The sequence below is a fragment of the Aphelocoma coerulescens genome, chromosome 2, assembly GCF_041296385.1.
Source record: "Aphelocoma coerulescens isolate FSJ_1873_10779 chromosome 2, UR_Acoe_1.0, whole genome shotgun sequence".
Classification (NCBI taxonomy): Eukaryota; Metazoa; Chordata; class Aves; order Passeriformes; family Corvidae; genus Aphelocoma; species Aphelocoma coerulescens.
Window position 1 is genome coordinate 113648888 of NC_091015.1, and position 27988 is coordinate 113676875.

The 27988-nt window shown below is 41.6% G+C and overlaps 1 protein-coding gene across 1 annotated transcript; it reads right to left on the reverse strand.

Annotated features, from left to right (window-relative positions):
- Positions 1–502: 502 nt before the first annotated feature.
- Positions 503–22429, reverse strand: IMPA2 (inositol monophosphatase 2). The gene is given in 11 exon segments (XM_069004408.1): positions 503–2447; positions 3276–3427; positions 3574–3682; positions 7148–7256; positions 9502–9547; positions 10875–10979; positions 15417–15550; positions 21651–21821; positions 21823–21918; positions 21920–22147; positions 22150–22429. Coding segments are annotated over 11 exon segments (1308 nt in total). The 5' UTR covers positions 22192–22429; the 3' UTR covers positions 503–2331.
- Between the last annotated feature and the right edge of the window lie 5559 nt (positions 22430–27988).

The following is a 27988-nucleotide window of genomic DNA, read 5'->3' on the forward strand; positions in this document are numbered from 1 at the left end:
AAATGAGAACTTGGGAATGGGTTTCTGCACTTCTCCCTTCCTGCCTTGCTTGGCTCCCAGCTTTCCAAATCGCTGGCGTGTGCCATTGAAGTGGATGCACAGATTTCCCTGCTTTGCTGAGCTCCAGGAACACCAGGGCACAGCAGCCCTAACTGGGTCAGAGACTTTCTTTGTACAAGTGAGCTGAGCTGCTGGGAAACCTCGCTGGAGCCACGAAGCAGCTTCTCACACATGCAGTGGGGGGGACGGAGTGAGGAGGGGGAGCGGATGAAGTGGGGCTGAGCTTCCCCCACACTTGATTCCCTGCCAGCATAAGCTTCCTTACAGGGCTTACAGGCACAGCACAAGCCCAAGCAAAGCCCCAGCTGCTCCCACGGCTGCCAGAGCTAAGCACCCTGGAATCAGAGCGGAATCACTCCGATCTCCTCTGTGCTTGGGAAGCGGGGGGAGAGTGAACAAGAGACAAGTGAGCCTATTAGCATTTATTATTTGTATTATTATAGCACCTTGGTGCCTAGTTGGGGACCAGAATCTCATCCTATTAGCACTGTGAAAACCCAGAGCCAAACTACTGTAGTCCCTGCCCCAGAGGGCTTACAATCTCCTTTTCCAAACAGGGGTACAAAGAGATGGAGAGAGTAAAAGGGAGCAGTGACAAAATGTTGATCACTGTGATGGAAAGTGTTGATTTTCTGCTAAGAACCATCAGCTTTTAAATGCTTAGTTGGATTTAGATATTCCTCACACAGTCAATATTTTTGTATTTCTCATGAAAAAAAAAATCAAGAAATCACACAGAACTTCCTGTTATATTCAGTGAAAAACATTTTTCATTGCAAGAAACACACACAAGGTTATTTTTAAAAAATATTGCTTAGCTTGTATCTTCTAAGCAGATATCTGAACATGTTTACAAAGACTACACATGCAGTGTACAAAAAATGTAAAATTTTTAACCAACTCTTTTGGCTCATTCCTTTATTCAATTTGCACTCTTGCAAAAAAGAGATACCTTTTAATTAAATTTTTGATGAAAAAATAGAACTGATTTCATATCAACTGCTTTCCTTGACATACTTGTATTTTCCTTGTGCTCATGATTTAAAATAGTCTAAATAGAAATTATTGGCTAGATACAGGGATAGAGAACAACTGTGTATTTAGGAAATCTATGTGACTTGATTTTACAGGTTTTTCTGATCAAAAAGTGTGATTACAATGTTGTGCAAGAAGGGCATGTGATTTACAACTTTTTGCAAGCATATCTTAAGTGCATATTTTTAATAACTTGCCTGTAAGGGGCCAAATCCTGCTGTTCTGCTCAAAGCTTCTCTAAAATCAACAGCTCTTTGACACTGTGCTCTGTTCTGCTGGCCTCCTACTGCTGTGTGTCATAGTTAATACTGTGAATAACTCAGTTGGAGTTCAATATTCCTGATTTTAACTATAAGTACTCTATGGTAGTAAGTGTTTGCAGGTTTGAGCATCTTACAGAGGCCTACAGGATAGTATGATTTACGCCCATGCAGAGGGATGAAAGGAAACAAAACCAGCTGGGCAGCTTGTAAAACAATTAAACATTTTCCATGGTCAGCTCTGCTCTTTGCCATTCGGAGGGCCCCCGACTGGAATCACCTACGTAACCTAAACCATGACCTGAAAACAGCTCCCAATATTAGCTTTCTTCTCTCTGTGCATTCTCTAAGTTGCTGTAAATATCCAGGATACCCATATACATACACATACACACCTGGGTACATGTGTGCATACATATAAGTGTATATGCACACATATATATACACACACACACACACACACATACATGTACATTTATGGATACAGTGCTATGATGTCATTAGGAAACAACAATGCCTTTTTTATTGCATTCTTAAGTATCATGGAACAAGGGTTTTATTATAGGCACACATCTCAACTACTCCTCCTTTACTACAGTCCTAAAGCTCATTTACCTGAGATCTGCATCTGTAAAAATAAAGTTCCATTTTTTTAGCTGCATGTTACAAAAGACTAAATATCAGCCCCACAGATATGAAATTACAACTTAATGTTGAGACTAATTTGCTACAAGTAAAATACTCTATCTTATAAAAAAGATACTGCTGAAAGAGATACATATTAAAAAGGAAACACGGTTCTTAGAGGTTTAAAAATCTCCCTATGCCTTCCCACATGGTAATAAATTTATAAAAAATACTTGACACAGAAAATCTCCACATACGAAATCATCCTGCTGCAATCACGTACCCTTCCAAGACACCCATCTTGCAAACGTTACACGGTTCAGGAGGGCAGACTCGGTACAGTGAGTGTTTAATTCTCGTCGTCCCGTTGGTAGGGAATAGTTTGTATTTCCTGAGCTATGAACAGGGCCATCTCTCTCGTGCCCGCGGCAATCACTCGGCAGGACATAAGATCCAGAGGTCCCCCTGAGGACAAGAGGATCAAGAGAAGTGTCTTAAATATAAGCCATGCTGTAATTAGATAGGGTCAAAAACACGGAAACAACTTCATACGTAGCTCCTTTTGGGGTGGGAATAACAGCCTAATTGAACAATGCCTACATGGAAATCTCCAGCAAAAAATTATTTCATAAAATTCTAGGTACAGAGCCAAAGTATGCAAGAGGAGCAGTGAGTGCTTAGATTTGTTCAGTAGCCAACAATAAATGCAATATTCCCTCTTCTTGCAATGGAAGAAAAATTAGTTCATTCAACATACCCTTCTTAATCCACCAGATCTTTCCAGAGTATCCAGGTACTGGTCACCACTAAACCATTACTCCGAGATGTGTACCATCTAAATTAATTAAGTAATAATCTGGAGACTCTGCTGCCCTTTACTCCCTCTGAGTAATTTCCACTCATATATGTTCAAACTTGTATCCTCCTTTCCTGGGAGGATGTCTCTGTTGAAATCTAATTGGAACATCTGAGCATATCTGCCAATCTCCTGGGCTGGTTCCTTACTGTAAATACGAGGCTTTAAGGAAATTACTCAAAGTCATAGAAACTCAGAATTATGAGTTTGACTCAGAAGACCTTTGATGTGATGAAATCCTGTGCTGGAATTACATCAGTGTGTAGAGAATAAACAGCCAGGGTCTAGTGGAGAGTACAGACCTTTCTACAGGATATTGCTAGAAATGAGCTAGAGACACAGGGGCAGGACTGAACTGAGGTGACACAGGTTGCCCAGAGGCAACCACTCACTCAGTCCCCCAAAAGTCAGTGGAAAAGGAAGGGCATTTTGCTCACCTGAAGTGTCTATCACAGTGCCACCAGCCTCTCTGATGATGACAGTGGCCGCTGCCAGGTCCCAGCAGTGCAACCCAAACTGGTAATAGGCGTCTGCAGCGCCGGACGCCAAGTGGCACAGGGCCAGCGTGGAGCTCCCAATGACACGGACCCTACACCCCACAGTAACACAAAGGAGAAAATGCTTTTGACTTCAACCTCGGTGTACAACACACTTGTTTCAGTCTTTTTTTTAAATTACTTTTTTTTAATGACTTTGTGGTCACAAATGTGAGACATGTACTGTAAAACATCTTACCCGTGTGCTTGGGCCTTGAGCAATCTCTCAATATTACCAAGGAACAATTTCAAAGTTGCAGGGTCACGTTTTGGACCAATTTCTGTTAAAATTAAGGCCTTCGAGATATCTGTAATGGTAGGGAGATGTTTCCATTAATTCAACAGCTTCCAGGTAGGTTCCATAAATTTGTTTTCAAATTAAACACTAATGGACTTTCCATTTTCATGTCCCTTTTTCTACCCCAAATATTTTCATAGAATAAGTGACAACTTTGTATAAAAATTCAAGGAAGACTAGGTTTCTTCTACAAAATAGTCTGTTCTAAACACACTTTAAAAAAAAAAGTAACAGGAGGTTTAAAACTAAGAATGCATTCTTACATTCCTTTTCATACATAGTTTTATTTCATTGACCAGTCACCTTTTGGCAAATTCACTAATATTGGCAGTCAGCTAAAAATAATCCAGTAACCTAGTAAATGTTCATTATGCTAATCTGTTCACATTTGAAGACAGGATGGCTCTTGAATAGGGAATTTTAATGTAATTTATTAACCAATTATAAACATTTGGGAACCCAGTAAGAGGAAAAAAAAGTTTCTTCCTAAATCACCAGTCACCTAGTAATAGCTCATTCTGACATTTCAAAGACTGAAGACACTTTATGACTGAAAAAACCCCTTCTTATGACAAATTAAAGCAGTATCTTTATTCATAATAATCTGTGACTGTTCTATTTGTCTTGTGCTCAGCAAAGGCAATGCTGTCCTAGAGCAGATGGAGAAACCAGCCTTGTGTACAGTCAAAGGAGAGACTCACAGTGACTTGAAAGGTGTTGAAGCAGTCCTCACATGAGATCTGAATACTGCCAGGCTACAACAAGCGTGTGCCAATGTAGGTGGAGGTGGCTGATCAAATGCCAAGTGTCCCTGCTCCTGCTGTGCCAGCTGAACGTGGAGTTCAAAGGTTTAGCAGCTGCTAACGCACTGACTGGGCTGCACCTAATGGCAGGTGTCACCCCCTACCCTGGGCTAAAGGCCAGGTATTCATTCAGGTAGGCAACCTCTACCTAGTTCTTACAGCTACCTGCATAAGCTGAAAGTTCTCAGCACAAGGAGCAAGGAGGTTTTCAAAGGCAAATTAGGCTGGAGTGAGACACCACTTAATTAAACAGCCTACCAAAGAATTTAGTATTGCAGATGAACCTTATGGATTCAAGTAATGTGGTAAAATGGTTGGTGAGTAACACGTATGTAATTAGATTAAAAGTTACAGAGTGTCACAAATATCTGTAGGACCATAGATTCAACTGCTACTTTTTAAATGACTGCATTAAAATAGAAAAAAACCAATCCAGGCATGCTGTAGGGTATTTGTTGTTTAGCCACTACTAAAAACTCTGGATGGGGAAAGCAATCTGCCTTAGATTATTTTGCATAACAGACCCAGTTTATAATCAGAGAACATTTAATGCCCATCTCATTGCTGAAATGCACCAAGCATTCACACCACACCAGTCATAGTTAGGTTGAGACTGAGGCAGTTATTCTTCTGAGTTATTAAATATATTTCTAATTGAGGATCTCCTCAATTTTCATCAAGGCTACAGTTAGAAATTGGATGAAGAGACTGAGGTAACTAAGGGGGAATTCTGCTTAGAAAAAGGAGCTGGCTGATCACAAGACACTATGAGATTTCAGGAATTCAAGATATGAGATAAAATTTACTGACTATTCCTCATTCTGATAGAGGCCAAAACAAAAACCAACCCAGGCTTGGTAGAAAAGATTTAACAGTGATATGGATAAATTTATGAGGAAAAGATCATTTCTGTCAACCACAGAAGATTAAAAGAAGAAAATACATTTACAGTATTAGCACATGTAAGGCCTGACATGAATCTGAGCATGAGAAGAAAGGATCACTTGGGATAACAGGGAAGATGGATCCTTCATTTAAGTGTATCATAACTGTGTGGACTCCCATACCAAACCTCTACAAAACTGGGTGTTGACAAAGAACAGTGTTTGCTTGGGCTGTGACTTCAGATGGTTAAATGTGAACAATGAATGTCTAAGTGTAGATCAATATCATACAACAATCCCATTTCCTGAAAACAAACGGCAGGAAGTGACATGACAGCCAAACACATCATGGCCACTTCAGTTCCAGTGGCAGCTACAGGGAAACACAGTCTCGCTTCCAGGGTTGGTTTATCTCACTGAAGCCACAGCTTTTACAGAGCAACTGTGATTTAAAGCACTAAAAACATCAGCAGAAGTGAGATTAAAGCAGATCCAGCTTCACTGGTGAAAATTTCCCACCACCAAGTGATGCATCTCAAAATAAAGGAAAATTTCAAAGCATTTGGAAGGGCAGAAGATCTACTTCCCTTGCTGTGGTATAGACAAGCACACAGACTGGATGTCCAGAGGAAGGAAGACAGAAGTGACATGTGCCAAAATTATTCATTGTTTAACTGGAAACCAGAACACTCTGACTGCAAAAGCAAGTGAGGCCATTTCAACAGGGGTTCATCCAGCCCAACTGGGAGCACCCCTTGCTCTTCCTAATAGTCTCTGCCAGTATGGGATTTTTTGGAATATGAGATATTTGAGCACTGAGAAAAATGTGATGTATAATCAATGATAAAAATCTTAGTCACTGACTTTACAATCCATCTCTCCAAATAGGTAGACCCCAGCTCACTATTAACTTAGATGTATAGCCAAACTTTCCAAATTTCAGGGAAATTTTGATGCAGGGTCTTCTTGAGGCACTAAAGAAATCTGTATGTCAAGTTGCTTGAATTTACTGTGTTTTGAGCTCATTAAATCTCTCCTTGGGGTGAAATTTTTACTCCCTCCTGTGTACAGTGGTGCACATTTTTGGCATATGTCTGCTTCCACCAACAACTGAGTGCTACGCTCTCCTCTGCATTTTAATTAACTAAAAGAAAACTTCTCTAAATAATACAAAATTATTGTTTTCTATAACCATTAGATAAACAGACAGATCTATGACTTGGTTTACTGATAAAATAATTCCAATAAAGCATTTGCAAAGTGTTTCTGGCTACTTGTACATCGAAACATACCTCACACACCAGAGCAAGCTGTCAAAGAACCCCTAATGAAGCATGCATCCTTTAATTCACTGTTAGCACATATGCCTACAGACATCATACACTCTGTGACATACAAGTTCATTGGAAAATAAGTGAACAGCAGCCACCATAGTACTCTGAATTTGATTCACCAGTCCCATTGCATCTTGCTTATAAAAAGTTATGGCAGTGCTCAGCTGGAATGAAACTGGTGAATCTACACGTTCTTCCTTATTTTAAACAATGGCTGCGAAGCAAAATAATTTAGGATTATTTAAATAGTTCATATTCAGATGTAAATTTTAAAAATAAAAGGAGGAAAGTTGTGATTTTTCAGAAAAAAACAAACACAAACCAACAAAATTATCATGCAGGTGAAATACTTTCCATCAGGATAATGATGTTCATTATCCTAATGATGATTTGCAACAACTCTGAAACAAAATTAACATATTCCTTTTAGAGTTCTAACAAAATCTAGACCAACCTGTCTCTTTTGATACCTGAAGCCTTTTGTCATTACAAAATGCCCCTTGACCTCTTCTACCAGTGTATAATCGTTCTTCAGTGCAGTGGTAAATTACACCAAATTCAAGCTTTAAGATTTTGAAAAGGAAAGAAATGAATGCAACTCAAATTACTCATCATAAATATAAACAACTACTAATGGCAGAAAGATCAGCAATATTTTAATTGGTACACATAATAAAGATTATACTGATGCTAAAAACTGGAATAATTTTACTATTACTGTGATACTGAGATATAGGTCACATAAAATTCAGGTAATAAAGAGAAGTTAATGCTCTCCAAATCCTCTAAATTCTGACTCCCAGTTAGTTTCTGTTCACATTAAAATGGATTAAATACTGAGTTGATTTCAAATTCAGTTTAATGTTTTTACTGAAAATACGCAAGGCCTCTGAGGCAAGACTCTGAATGCTTTGCTTTCACTGGTGAGCAGTTACTCCTTGAAGCAACCCCACTGACCTCAGCTGGACCCCAAAGATTTGTGACACCAGGATCAGTCAGGCATCCAAACTCAGCAGTCATGGCACAGCCTTTATTAACAGTGGATGCTTTGGTAGGTACCTGAACTTTTGTGGTGCATTGAATTTGCCTGCTTTTTCAATCAAAGCAGTACACTCTAGTCACTTGCTCAAATCTTTCTCTGCAAAATCCTTTTGTGAGAATCTCTTGAAGTCACAGGACTCCAAGAGAAGGAGTTTGGACAAAAATACTCTCAATGAAAGCTTAAGAATGTGCAACAGTGGAATTTTTGTGGGAGATTCTGTTTACCAATGAAAAGCGGGTCAGAATTAGACCCTTAGTATTTAAAATTTCTATTACTTTAATAGGCTCCATCAAAAGATTTTAAAGCACTTTACAAACTTCAAGGGTCAGCTCTGAAAATCGCCCCTAGATCAGTAGTAGTAGCATTATTTAATTTAGGGGTACACAAAAATTAAGTGACTTGCCCGAGGTGTCAGAAGTTGGCCACAAGGTGAAGAAAACATCTCAGATATTCTAGACTCCATATTTTTTCCTGCTGCACTCAGTGTTCATCAGAGACAATTCAAAGGGAATAGACTGTCCTGGCTCCCTCTCCTGAGGTCCCATCTAAACCAAGGGGTTTTTTGAGGAACACACTATTAATAGACTCTTTCCCTAGAGGCATCTGCAGGAATTTCTTCAGTACTGTTCAAGGCTTATAATCAGGCCAGTTCCCCTGCGTGTACTTCGGCTCCTTTTCAGTTTACTCTTTTTTCTGCTTGTCCTGTTTGCTTAACTGAGGGAGATGTAACATAATTCTTCACTTTTGTTTCAGCTTTGTTTAGTTTACATAACCCAAAATATGCCGCATCAAAATCATGATGGTGTTCTAGAAAACATAAATATTAACGAAAGCTATCTGTTAATAAAATGTTGTGTTCAAAAGGACCTTTGGTAATGAATAAATTTCAGAAAAGCATGGAAGTGTTTCTCTGCAATTTCCATGTTTGAAAAGTCTAACCAGAGAAGTATACAACATTATTCTGTTTAAATCAGTAAGAGGTACTAGCACATCTGAAAACTTGGTTGTTACTGCACAGACTTCGTGCTGGCTTTGCTTAAAGCTATACATATATTTACGATTGTGGAATTAGGCTGAAAGAGGCACATTCATTGGAAATTTGAGTAACTAGTTATTCTGTAGATATATATCAAACTGTAAACCAGCAACATCTGGAGAAAAGGCACTAGCACGAATGAGCATAGCTAGGAAACTCAAAATGGCACATTGGAAGGCTAGGTACCTTCCCACCCTCACCATAATCAAGCTCTTAGGTGGTAAATATAGCTATTTTACTATGTTAAGAAAAACACCAATGCAGATTAAATGAACTAGGCCCATAATTTTGCACTCCTCAGAAAATCAGTTCTACATTGACTTGCAGCAGGGGCTAGCTTTCACAGATACTGCTAGCAGGAAAGAAGCAATAATAATACAGGAACACTGGGATGTATGTTTAAATCATGAAGAGGCAGCGCTAAATTGAACTTACTACTGTTTGTCTAACTAAACCTTGCTCACACCAGTGCTCCCTTTTTCTCCAAATAAATCCCATAATACTTATAATAATTCATAGAATTCTCTTTTAATTGCCAGTTTCCATAAGTAAGTTTTGCAGAACTATGATTTTAGATGAGTAGAATATGATCAGATGCATTTAAAAAGCAGGGGAAAACCTGAGTAGTGACTGATTTTTTTTAAAAAAATAATTTCATTTAAAGTTCCCACATGGTTTCGAGACTTCTAGCCAACTCTCAGGTGCCCATCTTAAAGAATATACTTCATACCTCTTTGTTAACAGCAAATCCAATGCTCACTGCCACTGTTGGAAATCTGTGAAAAATAAGAAATGAAGTAGTACTGCTGAAAAATCTCTCAACTTAGTTCTTATGCACCCCCCTTAGGCAACAAAACCCCACATGGAGCACTGTGAGTTTACTTGTCAAAATGCACTTGACATTATACTATTTCTCCTTTGTCAGCCTCTTTAGCTTTGTCAGTTCCTTTAAAAATTTAACTTAGTTTTGGAGAAGGCAAGAAATAAACACATGAAGGCATTACAATTTTTACACTGAACATGCAGTATACTTTAGGGATGTTTTTGATTTAGTGTAGCTGAATTATCCAGTATAAAATCACTAATGTTATAACAAGTCATTGCTTTCAAGAGCACATTTTGTTCAAGCTATGCACCTGAGATAGCAATTAAGTAGCATGGAGATACCTTGCTGCTGACACCAATATAAAAAGAAACCAGTTCCTCTATGCTCTCCTTTTTCAAAGTGATGATCACGTATTTAATTTGGTCCTTTTGACTACAGCATAATTATTGCAGTCTAAACAATGAAATAAATTCACTTCTTAAAAACATATATTAAAAAGGACTTCGAAAGTCCAGAAAATATTGCTAGAAAGAGGAAATTTTACCTAATTGCACGAAACATCATCACATGATACACCCCACCTCCCCTGGAATTCTGTGTAATTGCACCAAAAGTCAAGGAAATGCCTTTTTTTTGTTGTTTTTATGAGAGTTGCAGTTATTTTAAGCCTCTAACTATAAGGCAGAGACTATAGAGGGTTTTTAAGTAGAAATATTACGAATAGTCATTAGTTTACAACTCTAGCATTTGAATGGTGAATTAAAAGTCGTAATTTTTGCAGCAACAACCCCGAGATTTAATTTTGTGGAGGTACTTTTAATCTATGTACAACTCCCTTCTCAGTGCTACTCCACACAAACGCAACGGTTGCACTTCCCAGGAAGAACGAAGCGCCTGCGTCTGAAGGGGAGCAAAGAGCCCTCGCTCCTAGAGGGAATGTGCAAAACCCACCCAGGCGCTGGGCCAAGTGTCCTCACAGCGCAGCCTTGTTCCTCCACGCCGCCCAAGTCTCTGCACGTTAGCGAGCGCTGGGCTGGGAGCGAGCCAAGGGCTGCGGGCCGCGAGGCAGCCGGCAGAAACTCCGCTGGCCCTCGGCTAACAGCACAAACACAGCCGCCCTCACACGCACCGCCGGCTACCGGGGGTAAAGGGATCACTCCTACGTGCGAGTCCAAGGAACAAACCTACCAGGGAAAAGCACCTTTAAGAGGAAGGGAGGAGCTGTGTGAAGCTGCATTTTGGGTTTTGATGCGTTTCCCAGGCCGCTGTCCATTTACCTGTGCACAAAGTTGCATGTTCCATCAACAGGGTCAATAATCCAGGTCGGGCTGTCGGTGAGGACACATTTTGAACCTGCAGCAGTGGATTCTTCTGCAATAAACCTGCATTTGGTGCAAGGTTGAAACAAGTATCCCAGATCATCAGCTTAGATAAGTGACTTGGAAAGTACAACCCCATCATTCTGGTTTTTAAGAGATAACTTCTCTCTCTCTACATATAACATTTTTGTATAAATATTAACACACATACTGCTTTTCAAGTTTAGGAGTTGGTAACTTTCATAGAGACTTTGAGGAGAGTTCTCGAATCAACAGCATACTCTTTTACATGCAAAAGAAGAACTCTATATCCACTTCTCTAATATGCCATTAAGGAAGTCATGAAAATGAATGCAGAAATTGATCTGAACTGGCATCCCTGGAACTCAAAGAGAAGATTGTTTTATGCAGACTATAATTTTATGGGTTAGGCCTGTCTCTTGCAGTAAGTAATATAAACTGCAAACTGTACCTGCTTCTCTTCTGCAGTCAAATCCAGTCAGCAGGAAATAATGCACTCTTAGAAAATCCACAATTTTGCTCCTACTTGTATTTTCTTACAGTAGTCTGACTCAGGAAATTAAAAGGTTTACAAAGGTGGACTTTGTTTTTCCCATGACACAGAAAAAATCAACAAATTATTTTTTGTTTGTTTGTTGTTTGGATGCACAAGGCACAAAATGAAATCTGAGGTCATCTTCTGTTGTTCTGTCCCAGTTTCTTTTAGTATTTTTTTTCCTCCTTTTTCCCTGGGAAACGAACATCCAGTTCTGGCACATTTCCTGTTGACCTTAATTATCCCTGCTCTCCCATAAACTGCTCAAGTCTCTTGCTGTAAGAGATGTGCAGGTGCTACTCTCACAGATTTTCATAAAGTTCTATATGCACAGAAGGAGTAGAATCCAACTGCTAGTAGTGAATGTTGCTGGTGGTTTCACATTTGAACAGCCAGTAGTGGTATTCAGAGTTCCTGCAAATGCTTGAAGGCAAAAAAAGCTTCTCTCAAAGACACAAAGAGAAAAAAAAAAAGATAAAATAAAGAGACAATGTCTTTTGCAAAAGAGTCCTTCCCTAGGACTAGAGTAGCAGCTATTTTTATTTTGTGTCTTCAACCTGTACAGAACAATTCCAGATAACACTTGAAGCCATGAGCTTAAAATGTTCTGCAGATAGCACAGGAGGAGTCTTCTTGAATTTTCCAAAAGCTACTCTGCCTGGACTTAAGTAGAAACAGACTATTTTGATGGCATTATAGACCCCCAGCTGGTACAAAGAGGGAATCAGGAAATGTTTGTTACTATTTTCATCTCCGTTAAAGGAAACAGCTGAAGGACAAAGTGCTGGTGCACAACTGAGAAACAAGAAAGACTTGACCAAGTGTTTGAAACTCTCAGTTTAACATAACACTTTGCAGGCTCCTTGTTCTAAATATTCCACTACTTTGTCTTGTTGGTGCTGTATCACTTGACTTTTGCTTTTACAAATCCTGTAATTAGAATCCAAACCCAATCATGCTTTGTCTGTGCTGCTGGATGCAGAAGATGCATAGGTGAAGCATCTCACATCACACCTCAGATTATCCTTATTCCACATAAATTGTACCTCTGCTTCAACCCTCTGCCAGCTTCCCCAGCTGGAGCTTGAACTATAGCTGCTGTCTTGCCAGTCAAAGAAAGGTGAAATAAGAACCTCCTTAGAGACAGGAGTATTTCTGTGTAAGATGGTTTGCCCTCAAGTTTCACGAGCCGGTTCCTTGCCTTTCCCTTGCAGCGCGAGTGTGACACTGCAGTCCCTGAGCTCAGAACTGCTGACCTGGAGCTGGGGCACAGCTGTGCCACAGATAAAGTCTTCACAGTCAAGAACAATTTTTCCAAAATGGATGTAGGACAAATTAGGTACACATTTTATGAAATCTGGGCTAAAGGGTAACAACCCCCCCACCTTGCTGCTATACAATACTGGGAAATGTGAGAGTCCCGCAAGGTCAACTTCAGATGTCTTGCTCTGTGTCCTGTAAAAACCTGCAAAGTAAGCAAAACACTCAATTCTGGGAACAGCTTGAGAAGTGGGAGGGGTAACCGCCTTATTAAAATAGTTAATTTAATATGCCAGCCTGCCAGCTCTGCTGACCTCTCTTCAAATCTGGATTACAGTTTACTCCCACTGAAAATGAGTCTAGTAATTTTAGCCAAGCCTTCCACTACATCTGTTCATGCCGTGGTGCCTCTCTGAAATTCATTGCAGAAACAGCAGGGAAGCTGTAACATACCCTAATCTGCAGCAGGAATGATATCCAGTCAAGTGCAGGAGACTCAAACTGGGGCTGTCCCTCACCTATCCCCTTAATGGGGGTCTGAGCACAGAAAGCTGGGAAGCTAGAGTTGGATGTCACTGTCTTAAACTGCGGTGTCCTGATTTTAATGTCTACAGAATTAAGGCCACAAGTAACACAAAAGATGCCAGCTTCTGTAATAATAGCAAGGGTAAATGTTGGGATAGCCCTTTGCAACCAGTAGCTCCTGGTAGTCTGGCCGTGCCTACCCACAGCTCATGGATCTATCAAAAAAAATATCCTTTTGAAAAGACTCACTGGGGGCACATCAGAGTACTAAAAAGTGAGCACAGATTAAAACTTGAGCGAAGTGTGAATGAAGATGATACACACCACTTAGCCAAGAAGAGAGAAGAAAAAAGAAACATGGGACAGAATTACATTTTGAACAGATTTTCCTAATATTTCTCTTTACTTGAGTACATTTCCAGTATCTCAAGACTCATAGGTGCCTCAGTGCAAATGGCAGATTCTAATGAGATCCCTTTTAATTTTTTCTAGCTCCTGAAGTCCATTTTTGATTCAGAGGATGTAAGAATCAAGTGGATTTAGAAGGAAAAGAAATAACAGAAATCTTCAGTGCTGCTTGCAACAGCCAGGTTAGGGGAAAGACTGAATACAATTTAAATTATCTTTTAATATTTTCATTGTACTTTAATTTAACCCTTGATTGCTATTGTAAATTCTCCATTCCAAGTGTTTTAATCAAGTCTAGTTAAATTTAGTTTTAATCTATTGTTTAATCTAAATGCATTAATTATCTGAACAAATTCTAACCAAACCCAACAACCACTAGCAACAAAATAAAATGTCTTGAAGAAATGGCAGTTGCTTCATTTACTTATAAAGTTAGAAGTTAACTGTACAGGATTGATAAAATCTGGGATTTTTCAGTTCCTAGGTCTACATTGACCTTACAACTTTTCTTCCCATTCTGAGTAACTTGAGGGTGTCTGGTGATTCGCATTTTATGTGAAATGTGTATGTTTTACGTTCTCTGCCAGACTGCTCAAGGAAAAAACTAACATAAGAGTGGAGATGAGAGAAGAGCACAGCCAGCAATAGTAGAAGGAATATTACACAAATAATAGGCCTGTAAAGCCTGGCACTCTCTTGAGAACTGCAGCCAAGAACCACACATCATGCTGTACAGTACTGCTTCAATATGCCATCACACACAGCACGTATTTAGAAAGCCATATTTAGTATAAAATATGCTTTCTGCTCCTTCTTACGGTGGGTTTTTTTGCCCAGCAGCATCACTGACAATCAGATTAGTAGCTGAACCCTTCCAATCTTCCTCTTTGTTGCTTTCTGCACAGTGCTGGAATGCAAGGCTCATCCCCATCAGAGATGCCCACAGTTAGAAGGGAGTCGGACACTATTTAAGGGATACACAGACTTTGCACCAACTCTGCAGGAAACTGAATTTTATCCATTGAAGTGAAAAGGAGAAATCAATTGCAGTCTCTGCATCAAACCAAACCTGGCAACTAATACAAACCTTCTCTCTAACCTGTGCATGAGCTGGGCTGTTATTTTCAAGTTGACCACAATAATTCAAGAGGAATGGACAACCTGATCTACTTTTGAAACCTTGGGTTTGCAGCCCATGTAGTACAGCCTGTTTATGAAGAGGCATCAAATAATGATGGTGATGACAAACAGCCCTGCTTCTCACTGATCTTCTCACTATAGAAGATGAGGTAAATGTGATTAAATACACTTTTACTTGTCCTGATCTGGCCAATGCATATGTGTGATGGCAACAGAAAAGGTCTGCAGGGTGGGACCTTTGCTAGCATATATTTCTGCTATATTTTTATAGATAGCCTTAGCATAATTCTTATACAATAGGCAACAGACCAGTATTCTGAACATCATGGAGATCCACATGAAACCTTCATCCATGATGTCCCTACAGGGGAAACATTGCTATTAAATACATGTATCAAGAAACATAGAAAATATAAAGTACTACGTATAAGGAAACAGTACTTCTTAAAAAATAGGAGTCCTATGAAAGTGTCCAACAGTAATAGGTTAATATATAAGAAAGATAGACATAAGAAAGATATACAGACTTTTAGGTTGCCTTTAAATACCAGTCAGATATGCAGCATGTAAAGGACAAAAAAAGGTTGTTGATAGTTTCTATAGGCACTCACCTGTGGGAGGGAAACTTCTCTTTCAGAACAGAAATAATTAAATTTTCCACAAAATGATCAGTTTCTGTCACAAGATCTGCTGCAGATGTCTTTGTGGACACTTGTTTTTCCTCTGTTAGAGCTTTCCTAATAATCTGAAACAGAAGTTCATAAATCAGATTTGTAAGGCATTCAGCCTGTGCATACTAAAATAATATCTTCACTGAAAAAAAATATAGCTAATCCTGAAAAACAGCTGTAGGCCTAATTCTACCAGAGGCTGTTCTAATTTTTTGACAAAAAAATCCTTCTGAGCTAGTGAGTATTCTTTGGGAATACAGCATTTTGAATCACTCTGCAAAAACCTCTCTTTAGAGTTCAGAAAAGGACTGATTAAGGGATGCAACTAATGGAATAAAAGGATGATGGCAGTCATCATGATTTAGAAAATTACCAAAAGTACACACAAGATAAGAAAAAGCCTCAAGGCTCAAGCATTTTTCAAGGAAACCCATTTATTTTTTTGTAATTTATAGGGCTACTACCCCACTGTTCTCTTACTTTAAAAGATAAACAATAAGGCAAATTTAATTGGTTTCCACTTTGCCAACAAAGATACATAGTTGTTTTTTTCGTTTTTCTCGTGGGTTTTTGGAACTTCAGATGTGGACCACCCTCTGGTTCCCAAAGAATTACCATATATTTAACAAAAACAAAAATTGAAGCTTTCTCTAGATATGAAACCAATGATTTAAACCTGGACTCTCTTCTGGAAATGTCTTTATCTGATTCTCCAGGGTTTTACTGTTACAAACTCAAGTACAAATGCACATATGGGAAAACAGTTAATGAATGCTTTTCCCCATTTTTCCCATTTCCTTTCTGTTTTGTTTTTCTTTCCACTTCTTCATTAAAAAGAAAAATAAAGGGGCAAAAGGAGATGCCTTATTTTTTAACCAGTGAAAATGGTAAATTATTTGAAATTAAGAAAACCAAACCAAAACAAAAATTAAGCACCAGTTATTTGTTTAGAATTATATCATCAAAACTCAGCAGCAATAAGATCAATATTCCAAGTCCCTTCTAAAATTTATATATTTCAATTGCTTAACTAAATTTCCATTGATCAAAGGAAGTATTTTAAAACCATTGAGAAATATTTGATGACTAAAGAAAACAGTTCCACTGTATTAAGGCATGGGAGAGGGATGCAGAAATTCCCAAATGTCATCTCAGCTCTTGGTTTTCACAGTATAAAATATTATATTTGAAGGGTGTGCTAATTGTTCCAACAAGTAATGGATATTGTGGACTATTTCCGTAGTATAGACGGTATCTGGACTAACGTTTCTGCTTTGTGAGCAGTAAAACATCAGTTGTGTCTATTTAGTAGCTTGTGAGGGCAGGTAGTACTTTTCAGTTTGAGGTCTTGCTAAAGTTCATTACTGTATATCAAAATATTAACCACACTTAATCTTTTTACTCCTCTCAATGCCCTGTGTGGTTGTGTTGAAGGATTTACCATAGAAGCATAAAAGTTTAACTCCAGCAAGGCCCTTGGGCTCCTCTTCAGCCCAAAGCAAAATCCAAAACACTCCAACCACCCCCAGTTGTGTATTCTAAAAAAAGCTGCTATGTTGATAGCTTTTATTTTATTTGCTCTTCTTTACTTTCTGCTTGGGACTTCACATAGTGAAATAGATGAGGCATGCCCTCCTTTTGACAGAGAAGATTTTAATTTCTTCTTAGCAATGCCATGTTCTTGACTTCTATGTTTTAATGCATAGTAGATTGAGATTTTTGCAGCCATTTAAATCAGTGCCACTGCTCAGCAGGGCAGTGAGATCATACCTGAGCCTTGCTGGAAAAGGAAATATAGAGATGGAACCTCTCTTCTACGGATGTCTCTGCAATCAGCTGATTTCATTGCATGCTCTGGCACTTGATCACTCCCATTTGAGTACAATCCTTTACACAACCCAGCTTCAAATTTAGTATTTTTCATTTCTGAGCCTTTACCCAGTTGCTCACGACCATTTTTAACTTTAACCCCTGTCTGTTTCTCTGGTGGCCAGCATGAGGCTCCAGCCACTTTGGAGGTGGGAGTAGCCAGGGGTGTGCCTGCACTGTGAAGTGGTGGCTGATGGCCCTCTCACCCATCTCCCATGCCAAGGAGCCACGACACATTTAGCATTTACCAGCCCTACCATGAGCTGCTTCTTTCCACTTCTTGTGCAGGTGATATGTCAAGAGGCGAGGAGGAGAGAAGTCATGGTGCTGGGCTGAGGTCACCAGCCACAAATGGGCACCACATCTGTGGAAGCTCACCCACAGCATGCAGGATGGACAGGTCTGATTCTGCCAATTCTCTGCCTCTTACAAAGGGCTTGACAAAAGGGACCCCCGTGCATTTGCACCAACTTGTACAGGTATGCAATCCAAGCCAGAGTAGTGCTATACAAGGATCACATTTCCTGCATAATTGATGAAAAAGCTTTTATTCTTTGGAAAATAATCAAACATCTCAGAGCAGTGTAGAATTCAATTTATGTTGAATAATCCCTAAAAGTCACCTGCCTACAGAGGAGTGTTAGAGCCTGGTGCCCCAGAGTACTTCGAGAGCATCACTCAACTCCTCTCCTTCCAGAAGCCTTCCAATATGGTTTGTGAATACCTACTGCAATTGCTTGGTCTTTCCAGGACATGGGGCTCCATAAAAGTCTCACTCTAGGTTACAGGCAGCAGGCAAGCAGAAACCAAAGGAACTACAGGATGATGAAATGGGAACAGCTGATTGCACCTTATCCCTATTGTACAATGAAACTGGCAACCAAGATGCTGTAATTTGGCTGTAAATGTATTTTACTAGACTTTATTCCTCTACTATGGCTTGTCCCTAGATTACAGAGATTTTTCAGCAACTTCTAAGCAACTGATTTTTGGGAGCATGTTTATTTAGAGCAGAGCCTTTTAACACTCTTAGCCCATGCTGCCCCTCCTCTAATGCAGATTTTATCCTAATACCCTGCTTGGGAGCATTTGGGGGGGGTTATGCAAAGTGAGGGACACTTACACCATTACATGAAGAGCACATCACAGAGCAAGACCTAGGCTGTCCTGGCTCCCTCCTTCATTTCCCATGGAGGGGGGGAAATGGAGCCACTGGGGCTCAGTGCAGTCTGTCCTGGACTCTTATAATGCCTTGGTGAAATTTATTCCAACAAAGCAGAATGAAGAAGACAGAGGGCCAAGATGCCTTTTCCTCCAATACCTCCCAGGAGAGCCACCTATGATAGTGTGCTCATGTCAGATATTTCATTTCACCATACTGCTTGCACTCACCACACACTTCTGGGAGTTCCAAGATGGATTTTCTTGCTTGCAATACTGTCCTGAAATATTTGCTCACTGATAAAATCAAACATCTAGATAAAAAGCATGAGTACCTGCAAATAATTCACGAAATTCCAATCTGGTTTGCCAAAACATCTGTCCATGTTCCATAGAAAATAGCCTAACAATTTCCCCTGGGAACAAACATCAGGGGAAAAAAGTCTTGAATTTTTAGAATACCAGTTGAAATTTTCTTTTAATTTTTTTTAAATTTTTTTTTTTTAGTGGCATTCTGCTAGGTCTCTTATGCCTCATAAAATTGTTTTCTGGGGGGGAAAAAAAAGAGAGAAAAAAGAAAGGAAAAAAGAAAAAAAAAAAGTTTGTACTTCAGAATACTATCTTCTAGTGTCAGTTTCTTACTCTTGTTTTTACCTGGATGCATGTTTACTCATTTTGGTGAAGCTTTTCCAATTCTGCAATTAGAGAGAACTGTGCATATACTACTCAGTGCTCTTAACAGCATCAAAGATGCACAGACTGGTCATGCCTGCTTTTCTTGAGCAAAAAGTCATATCAAACCCATGGGTGTACTCTCGTGAACAGAGCAAGCAGAGTTTACTCACAGAAAAAAACAGAAGAGAAGTTTGAAAAAGCACAGTTATTTGTGGCCTTATAGAGTGAATTTTAAAGCAGGTCAATTACAGAGATTACAAAACCATGACCATTCTCGTTATGAAACAGCCATATATATATATATTTTTTAAATGACAGCTTGTGATATTTCATAAAAGTAATAAGAACTAAACAACAGGATGGGCAAGAGAAGCAATGATTTGAACCTAGTAACAGAAGTTACTCCAGCAACAGCACTTTTGACACATATTCAAGCATCACTTCTGTATTGGCCTTTTAAGTTTAGATGAAACTATTCCAGAGTATAGATGCTTATCTGTTGGAAAGAAGATATATTTTACCTATAGTCATGAAACACAATGCAATACAAACCAAAGAGTTGTACAAGCCAAAAGGGGAGATCAGAAAACTGTATTACTGGTTAACTTTGCCTAGAAATCCAAAATCTGGAAGTGCATGTCTTTCTTCAGGTTGGTCTCTGTGCCAAGCCTCTTGCAGATGCTTTCTAATGATTCCAACCCTTCCTAACCTGCCATAGTCCTGAGAAATGGAGCACCTGAAAAGAAAGGCTGAAGCAGCAAAGTTTCACACAGGGATGGAGGCAGGAGTTGGACCGTGGGAGACAGATTTCTGGAGATGGAGGTGAAGGCAGAAAGGTCTGAGGGATGGGAAGAGAAGCAGAAGAAAAAGATGACCTTGACTAGTGGAATTGACTGCTTTTGGCGATCAAAATAACTCCCATTTTTATCAGTCAATTTTCAGCAAAAGTTCAGTCCTACCAAACCCATGTTACACTGCATTTTGTGTTCTTAGTTCTAGTTTCTTTTGGCAATAGTTGAAAGCAGATTGACACTTACATAAAAAATGGAGCCTTACCTGCACCTTTTCTTCCAGATTCCCAATGCCTTTTGTAACAAAAAAGATTCCTTATCATGACAAAATTGGAAACATTTAAAAAAAACCCCACAAACCAGTTTCCAAAGTCCTACTTAAACAACATCCTTGGCTGGTTTAAATTTGGCCTGCCAAAGAAGCAGCTATTCCTGCCAGTTGCAAGGTAGCAATGGCAGCCTGTGATTTAGGATTCAAGGATTAGTCTTATGGAATGTTTACTTCTTCCAGGAAAAGGTGCTCAGCTGTGATTTTCTGAGCAAGTGAAATGATTGGAGAAGGCTAAAGCTGTCTTCACAAACTGATATTTTGAGAAATAAGGTGTGGAGGCTCGAGCAAGCCATGAGTCTCTCTTGTGAAATGGCTGGTAGAATGACTATGCTGGAGAAACTCCTGTTTTGAGAATCTGTGAGAGCATGACCTGTCATCCTGATTTGGATTATCCATTTAGCCCCTGTATTATTAAAACAAGTCTCCTCTCCTCTGGGATTCCGTTCATCTTTGCGGGTGTATTCTACTAAGGAGAAAATATGTTTAATAACACACACTAAGGAAAAGTTATGGGTCTTGGACTCAAGATAGAAAAGGGGGCTTCTTAAATCACAGTGTATAGGTACAAAGCATGTTTCAAAACAGAGCAGAATGGAAGCAAAAGAGAAAGACATTGCTGAGGTTTGTGCTTTACCCTGTTTCTCAAGCAATCTGCTGATCCCACTTCTTGGCTCTGTTAGAGCTGGTGAAAATTTTGCTGCTACACATAGTAATATATGGGGTTGGGATGTCTCTGGAGATGACTAATCCGCTGTGTCAAAACACGGATTGGAAATAAGCTACTACAGACCTTCGCCACACAGCTATTTGTCCCTAGCAAGGGAATTTCAGCCACTCTGAAGACTGCCATATCTAACAAGACAAAACCTCCCCGACACAGTTGTTTTTCTCTGCACAAGCTGCTCGAAAACAAATGCTGGCCCCGAAGGATGCAGCCCTCAAGGGATGAGGCCGAGGGATGGGGCCTCCCAGGGAAGGGGCTCCCCCGAGGGATGCAGCCCCCGAGGGAAGTACCTCCAAGGGCTGGGGGCCCACCGCCCCGGGCTGCGGCCCCGAGGGAAGTGGCCCCGAGGGATGGGTTCCCCCCCAAGGTATGGGGCCCCCCGGGATAAGGCCCCTGCTGCCGCCATCCCTCCCGCGGCCGAGGGCTCCGGCGGCGGCCCGGCTGAGCGGGTGCTGAGCCCCGCCGCCCTCCTCCCCCTCCCCAGCTCTGCGCACCAGCCCAGCGCCTGCACGGCCCTTCCTCAACCCGCGCCGGGAGAAGGCTCCTCCGGCCGCGGGGCAGCCCAGCCCGGCCCAGCCCGGCCCGGCCCCGGCCGGGGGCGCAGCGGGCGGCGCGGCTCTCACCTGCCCGGCGCGGCGCGCCAGCTGCACCGCCACCTCCGCGCACTCCTTCCAGGGGTCCCCGCCGCCGCCACCCGCCGCCGCCCGCCCTTCCTCCTCCTCCTCCTCGCACGGCTTCATCGCGGCGGCCGCGCTGCCCGGAGCGGGGCCGCGGGGCGCGGGGGGCCCGGCTCCCCGCCCAGGAGCGCCCGCCGAGGAGGATGCCCTGGGCGCACACACCGCCCGGCGCTGTCACTGCGCGCCCCGGCAGCGCCCCGCCCAGCGCAGCGGGGCGGAGAGAGGCGGCCGCCGCGGTCAATGGGGAAGGCGGGCTGGCTGCTGGGCGCTGACTTTAGGTGAGCCCCGGGGGCGGAGGAGGACCGGGAGAGGCGGGGGTACCGCGGAGAGCAGCGCCGGGGCCGCGCCGAGAGGGTGGGATGCGGAGAGCAGGGTGCGGGATGCGGAGGGCAGGATGCGCAGGGGGGACGCGGAGGGCAGGATGCGGAGGGCAGGATGCGCCGCGCCGCCATCGCCGCGGCCGTGCCCCGGCCGCCCCGCCTGACATGGCGCCGGGAGCGCCGTGCTGGGGCTGGGGCGCTCCTGTTTCCCCCGGGACGAGGAGGAGCCGCCGCGCTCCCAGGTCGAGCGGCCCCGCGGGGGCTCGGCTGCCCCCGGCTCCCCAGGGCCATCCCGCGGAACGGGAGCCCGGCTGTCGGCGTTACCGGGGCTTTGGGGGAAAAGCTGGAGGCTGGTATCGGCCATCTCGGGAATGAAAGGGGAAAAGTGTGGGAAAAGCGGCCCCGGGAGAGGAAAGGCAAGTTCAGGTTTTAAAGTTCAGTAGCTTGTTAGTGCTTGGTTTTAAAGTTCAGTAGCTTGTTAGTTCAAGTGTGTGGTAAGAAATACACGGCCCTTTCCATTTTTCCCTTGTCTTCGTGTGTCATTTTGGATTTGTCAAGGATGAGAAGAGGAGAATTCAGACCCCACTGTTCTAGAATCCGTATAAGCCAAATTGCCATGCCGGCAGAGTACGGAACAGAGCTGAGCGATTCTGGATCCGCCTCGTAGGAGGGCAGCCCAGGATGAATGCATGCTTATGCAATAGAGCAGCCAGACTGTTGTGCTTAAAACACCGAGTGAGTGTTGGGAACACACACTTTATCTGTCAGAGTGAGGCTTTTCCAAATGACTTGTTCTGATGCACACTTGGCATTGAATGGGAAAAAAGAGAGCCCAGGGACTGAGTCCATCAGCGTAGATTTTGAAAGGGGCATTAAGTACAGAGAGTGTATGAAATTTGTTATTGTCTTTCAGCACCTGCTTTGTGGTTGAGAGTTTCATTTTCAGGGCTAGAATAGAACCGCTTTAGTGGCAAACAGGTTCGCATGAAGAAAATTGCATAACACCACCACTTACTATCTCTGAACACAAGATTAATAAGTTTCCTAGAGACCAGGCTAAATTAAATTGACTTGGGTATTCTATTTAATGTAACAGACCCTAAATCTAGACCTATTTTCTTTTATTGTTTATCTTTTAGGACACAGATGACTTTGGGATGAGAGGGACACTTGCCACATGTAGTTCAGAAAAATAATACACACTTTTTAAAATAAAACACTTGGACCTTTTCCTTCTAAAGCAAGGGACTGAACTTCATGGATTGTAGCACAAGAATTCAACTTCCTTCTTTAAATTTCTAAGCTCCACCCTGGCAGTGGATGCCACAAAGACAGCAAGGCTGTCACTCTACGTAGTGAAATATTTTTTAGTCCCCATTTTGAATCAGAAAAAAAATGGTAACAAAATCTGAGAAGGTGAATTAACTACTACACAAAGTGTAAAAGTTTGGTTCGAGTATGAAATGATGAAATTTTGTTGAATAAATTCTTACCAAATGTTTGTCAATCTTTCTGCTGACTAATTGCTCTACGTCACTTGTTTCTTCCAAACACATATCTGCTTTGTTCTTATGTAAGATTAGTTTCCTTAAGTGCAATAACACTACAAACATGCAATATAATTTGGACTAGTGTAGAACAGAATTGCTCTGGATTCTTCCTTAATCTGAGTTTCCTCTAGGTTTATAGGAAATTTGTACTTTTTATTGCTGCCATAGCACAGGGTGGCTTCAGGACCTTCCAGAGAGTTTCTGTGCAGGGCCAGATGTGTAAATGTATTTCATGGTGAGATGAAGTATAGACATTGCCGAGATGTAGTATAGACAACTTTAACTTTGGTAAAAAAGAAAATGTACAGTTAACCCTGGCTTTGCGTTCTAGGAAGCATCTCAGGCCATGACAAAAGTGTTTTCTGTATTTTTCCTTGAAATACAAAGTTTTAGTTGCTGAATTCACCATCAACAGAAGTCTATACCTATTGCTGAAACAGGCTAGATCCTATTCTGATGTAGTGCAGATGGTTTCTTCCTGTATGCCTCGGGTCTGCCTCAATGCCTGGAGATTTGTTGTTAGTAGGCTGCCACAGGGCCATTTGGAAGGCAGTTTAAGGCATGTTTTGGAAGCAGGCAGTGTGAATTACAGTGTAGTAGGCAGGATGCACAAGTATCCCCACTGAAGGTATCTACAGAAAGTTACACACACATCACAGAGAAGTACTGTTGCAAACACAGGGAAGTGCTCTCCTCAATATTTTTCTAAGCAGGAGTATGTCCTCTTTCTAAGTGATGTCTGGAAAATAAGCATTTGGACAGTAGAATTTCCCCAACCTTCTCTTCTTTCTGGTGGTAAAATATTGATAATAGGGTCACCAGGCTGAACCTGAGAGGCTAAAATATCTGAATGATATTTTACATATTTATTCTCGGTTTTTACAGATTCATTGCAGCTATGTGGCTCATGCAGGTAGATTTAAAACAGAACTAGAAGGCCAGCAAAGAACACTTCTTAGAAAATCAGTGACTACAGCTAGTAGTTTAAGACCTTCCAAATTATTTTGCAAAAAAATACAGCTGCCTGTAAGGCCTATAAACGATAATATTTCTCTTTATCATTCTCCTAGTCCATGACAACTGTTTATTTATTACTTTTCTGAAGTTTTTTTCAAACCTTCCTTAGCCTAGATCTGCCCAGGCAGTGTGAGCTTCCTCATGTGAGCTGCTGGCTGATTTTGAATATCCATTCACCTCTGAGCAGGTTGAGGCTGCTCTCTGCTTTGCTGGATCAGACTCTCCGTTCATCTTTCATAACTGCCAAGGTCTTTCATAACCTCTGATCTTTCATAACCCCAAACGCTAGCCAGTTCCTCTCACATGCCTTTTGTAACCTACACGCACGCCACGTGTTTAATCTCGTCCATTTGGAATAGGCCCATCCTGATGAACCTGAAATACAAGTGTTTCCTGGGTGCTTTGTCTGCCTCAATTTTCCTGAGCCCCAGCCAGATTTGTGTGGATGTTGGACTTCCTTCCCTGAGACAATGAATGCTCAGTGGAGAGGAAAACCTGTTCTCTCTGACGCCAGAAGAGAAAAGGGAGCCTAGTCATGGATTTCTGCTCTCCCGGGGTGTGAAGCCCTAATTGACTGAGGTGTGGCTCAGCTGGGGGTGGCAGTGTCCTTCCCTTCCCTTCCCGTCCGCAGCCGCTGCGCAGCGTTCATCGCGCGGCCGCGCTGTGCGCCCCGCAGGGGTCCCCGCTGCGGTCTGCTCGGAGCAAACCCCAGGGTCACTCTTGGGGGGAAGCTGCTGCAGCTGGAATTGCTTTAATTCTGCCTCAGCAGACAGCTTGCCGTTCTCTCCTTCGACAGTAATTGCAGGCTGCAGTGATGCCATAAAATAGGTTGTAGTTTTGCAGAGAGGGTGACCTCACTGTAGCTACCCGTCCGTTGACGTGGAATCCTCAGATGCTTTCCAGTGAGGATCTTTGTCACTTCGCGGGCTTGACGGATCTTTGTCACTTCATGGATTTGATGGATGATCTCCTAATAGGGAATAAAATGGGAGGACAAGTGTATAACAACTTTGATAAAAACAGAGGGAAAAAAAAAAGAAAAAGGAAGAAGTCTTTTGCAATTATTAGCCTGAGTGCGAAAGAGCATTTCCTCAGCGTGACAGCCAGAGGCTCGCTGCACTGTTATTAAAGCACTTCAGTGGGAATCCATGCAGATGGCTTTTTTACCCAGCATAGGATTATATTGGATTACTCATATAAAATTGTTGTTTACCTCTCTTGCCCTTTTCCCCAGAGCTTTTATCAGGAATCTCACAAAGCGTGTAGTTTGAGCTTGCCTTGAAGAGGTAACCCAGATGAGCAGCCTTTTGTTTGTGTAAACTGCTACAATGTTGTAGTTTAATGTAATCTTAATGTTGCAATGAGAGATTTTATACCGGATAAAAGGGGCTGTTTGGCCCAGATTTTCCTTTTGCCTACAAGAAGGGAAGTTAGACCCTAAGGAGATGCTCTCTCTTGTTGCTGGACTCCCCAGAAGAGCTGTGGTGATCCCACTTCTGCTCCATCAGAGACAATCAGGAATTCTTAACACTGGCACAGTTTTTTGCAATGCTTGCTAATGAGTCGTTTATGGCATAATGCTTGATTAACACACTGTTCTGAGTGGTGTATGAGGTATTTCTTGTGTTCCCTTTCTGTCATGCAGAGCCACACTCTGACCATTTTTCTTCTTTATGTCCAGAAGGCCCAGGGATCACTGCTTAGACATGGTCCACATTTTCCCTCCTGCCACAAACTAACAAACTGTCTCAAACATGCAGTACAAGGCTCTCCCTTAAGATCTACCCTGGGGGTTGGTTATAACAAGGAAATTTTTTCTCACTTCAAGGTCCAACAGACAGCTCTACTGGTAAAACGGCATCCTTCAGTTTTTTCTGGAGTTTTCGGACTGGCTCTGTCATCCTGGGAAATTTTCCCTTCCAGGAGGTATGGCTGCAAGAACTTTCCTGAGGTGCAAGTGCCTTTGATTCTACAGCAAGAGATGTTTTTCTTTTCTATAGAGCGTTCTATGACAAGGTAATACAGTCCCAAGCTGTTATTCTTTTCCCTAGACCACATCTGTACGTGTAAAATAAAAAGGTGTTTTTCCCTGGCCTTGAAGGAAGAAGCAGCAGACTGTCTCTGCCACATGCACGCCAGTCTTGTTTTTTGATCCACGGAAGACACTGAACATTTTCCACTGAAAACAATATAACTTGATGTTTCTGTCACTGAAGGAGATACAGAACTTCTGTCAGTGGGCTGTGACAGGAATGCCTGCAGCCTGATTTGGATTAATAAGTATTATCTCTGTTAGATTTTGTCAGCTTTAAGATTCACTTTCTCATATATTATGAGAAAATATTTTTTGTTTCCAGTTCTGCAAACAGTCACCTTTAATCCGATCATGTCTTGGTGCTTTTCCTCTTGATATGCAGGAAATGTTCATGAACTGAACTCTGAACTTTTGCTTTTAGCAAAAGTGGCTGTGCTGAGGCTTGGGAAAGCCAGACTGCTTCTCCCTGTTTCAGGGAGGGTTCCTGAACACAAATGGGATTATTACTCTGTGACCAAAGATCTAAACAAGATGTGGAAAGGGCTGTTTTCCCATGTTGGCCATTTTGTTCAAGGTTGTTCCATGATTTTTTAACTGGCATTTGTCTGTGAGACTGGCAGCCCCGATTGTGCCACAGAACATACCGGGCAGAAAAATCACATTAAGTCTTGCCATCTTCCAGCCTGAAAGGGACTCAGGAAGAAGTCACTGCTGACACAGCTGATGGATGGAATAAAAGAGATTAATTTGGGGCAGGTGAAATTTGTATATGATTTACAAAGGCATGAAGATTTTTATAGGAAAATTTTAATTCCTGAAAAATCAGATGAGGATGGTAGCTCTCTGAGGGTTGAAAGGACACATATTGTCCTTTAGCCGATGTAGAAAAAAGGCTACACTTGGGAGTTATTGTAGGGTTGCATCAGGTAATCCCATGCTTATGTGTTTTCTGACAAATCAATGATTTTGGTGCACATGTAGCTGAAGAAGAGTGCAATGGGTCACATTCCTGCCGTTTGGCAGCAAGTAGCAGGCTCAGCACCGCTGGAATCAATGACAATTTCATTTGTGTGAGCCAGCATGAAATGTGTCTTTGTTCATACCAAACTACATTAAAACAAAAATGCAAGGAAACAAGAATGTGTTCAACAAACGAGCTGAATAATAGTGCAGGGAAATGTTTCTGCTGTAATTGTTTACAGTGAAAAGTATCCCAGTGGCATTTCATACATTCACTGCCACAGAGAAGTTTTTTAAAAAGCTTGTATTGTTAGGATCTTTGGAATCATGTTTCCTAATCAAGTACACATCAGTCTTTTATCATTTGTATAAATGATAGGGTTTTTTGTATACACGTAGGCT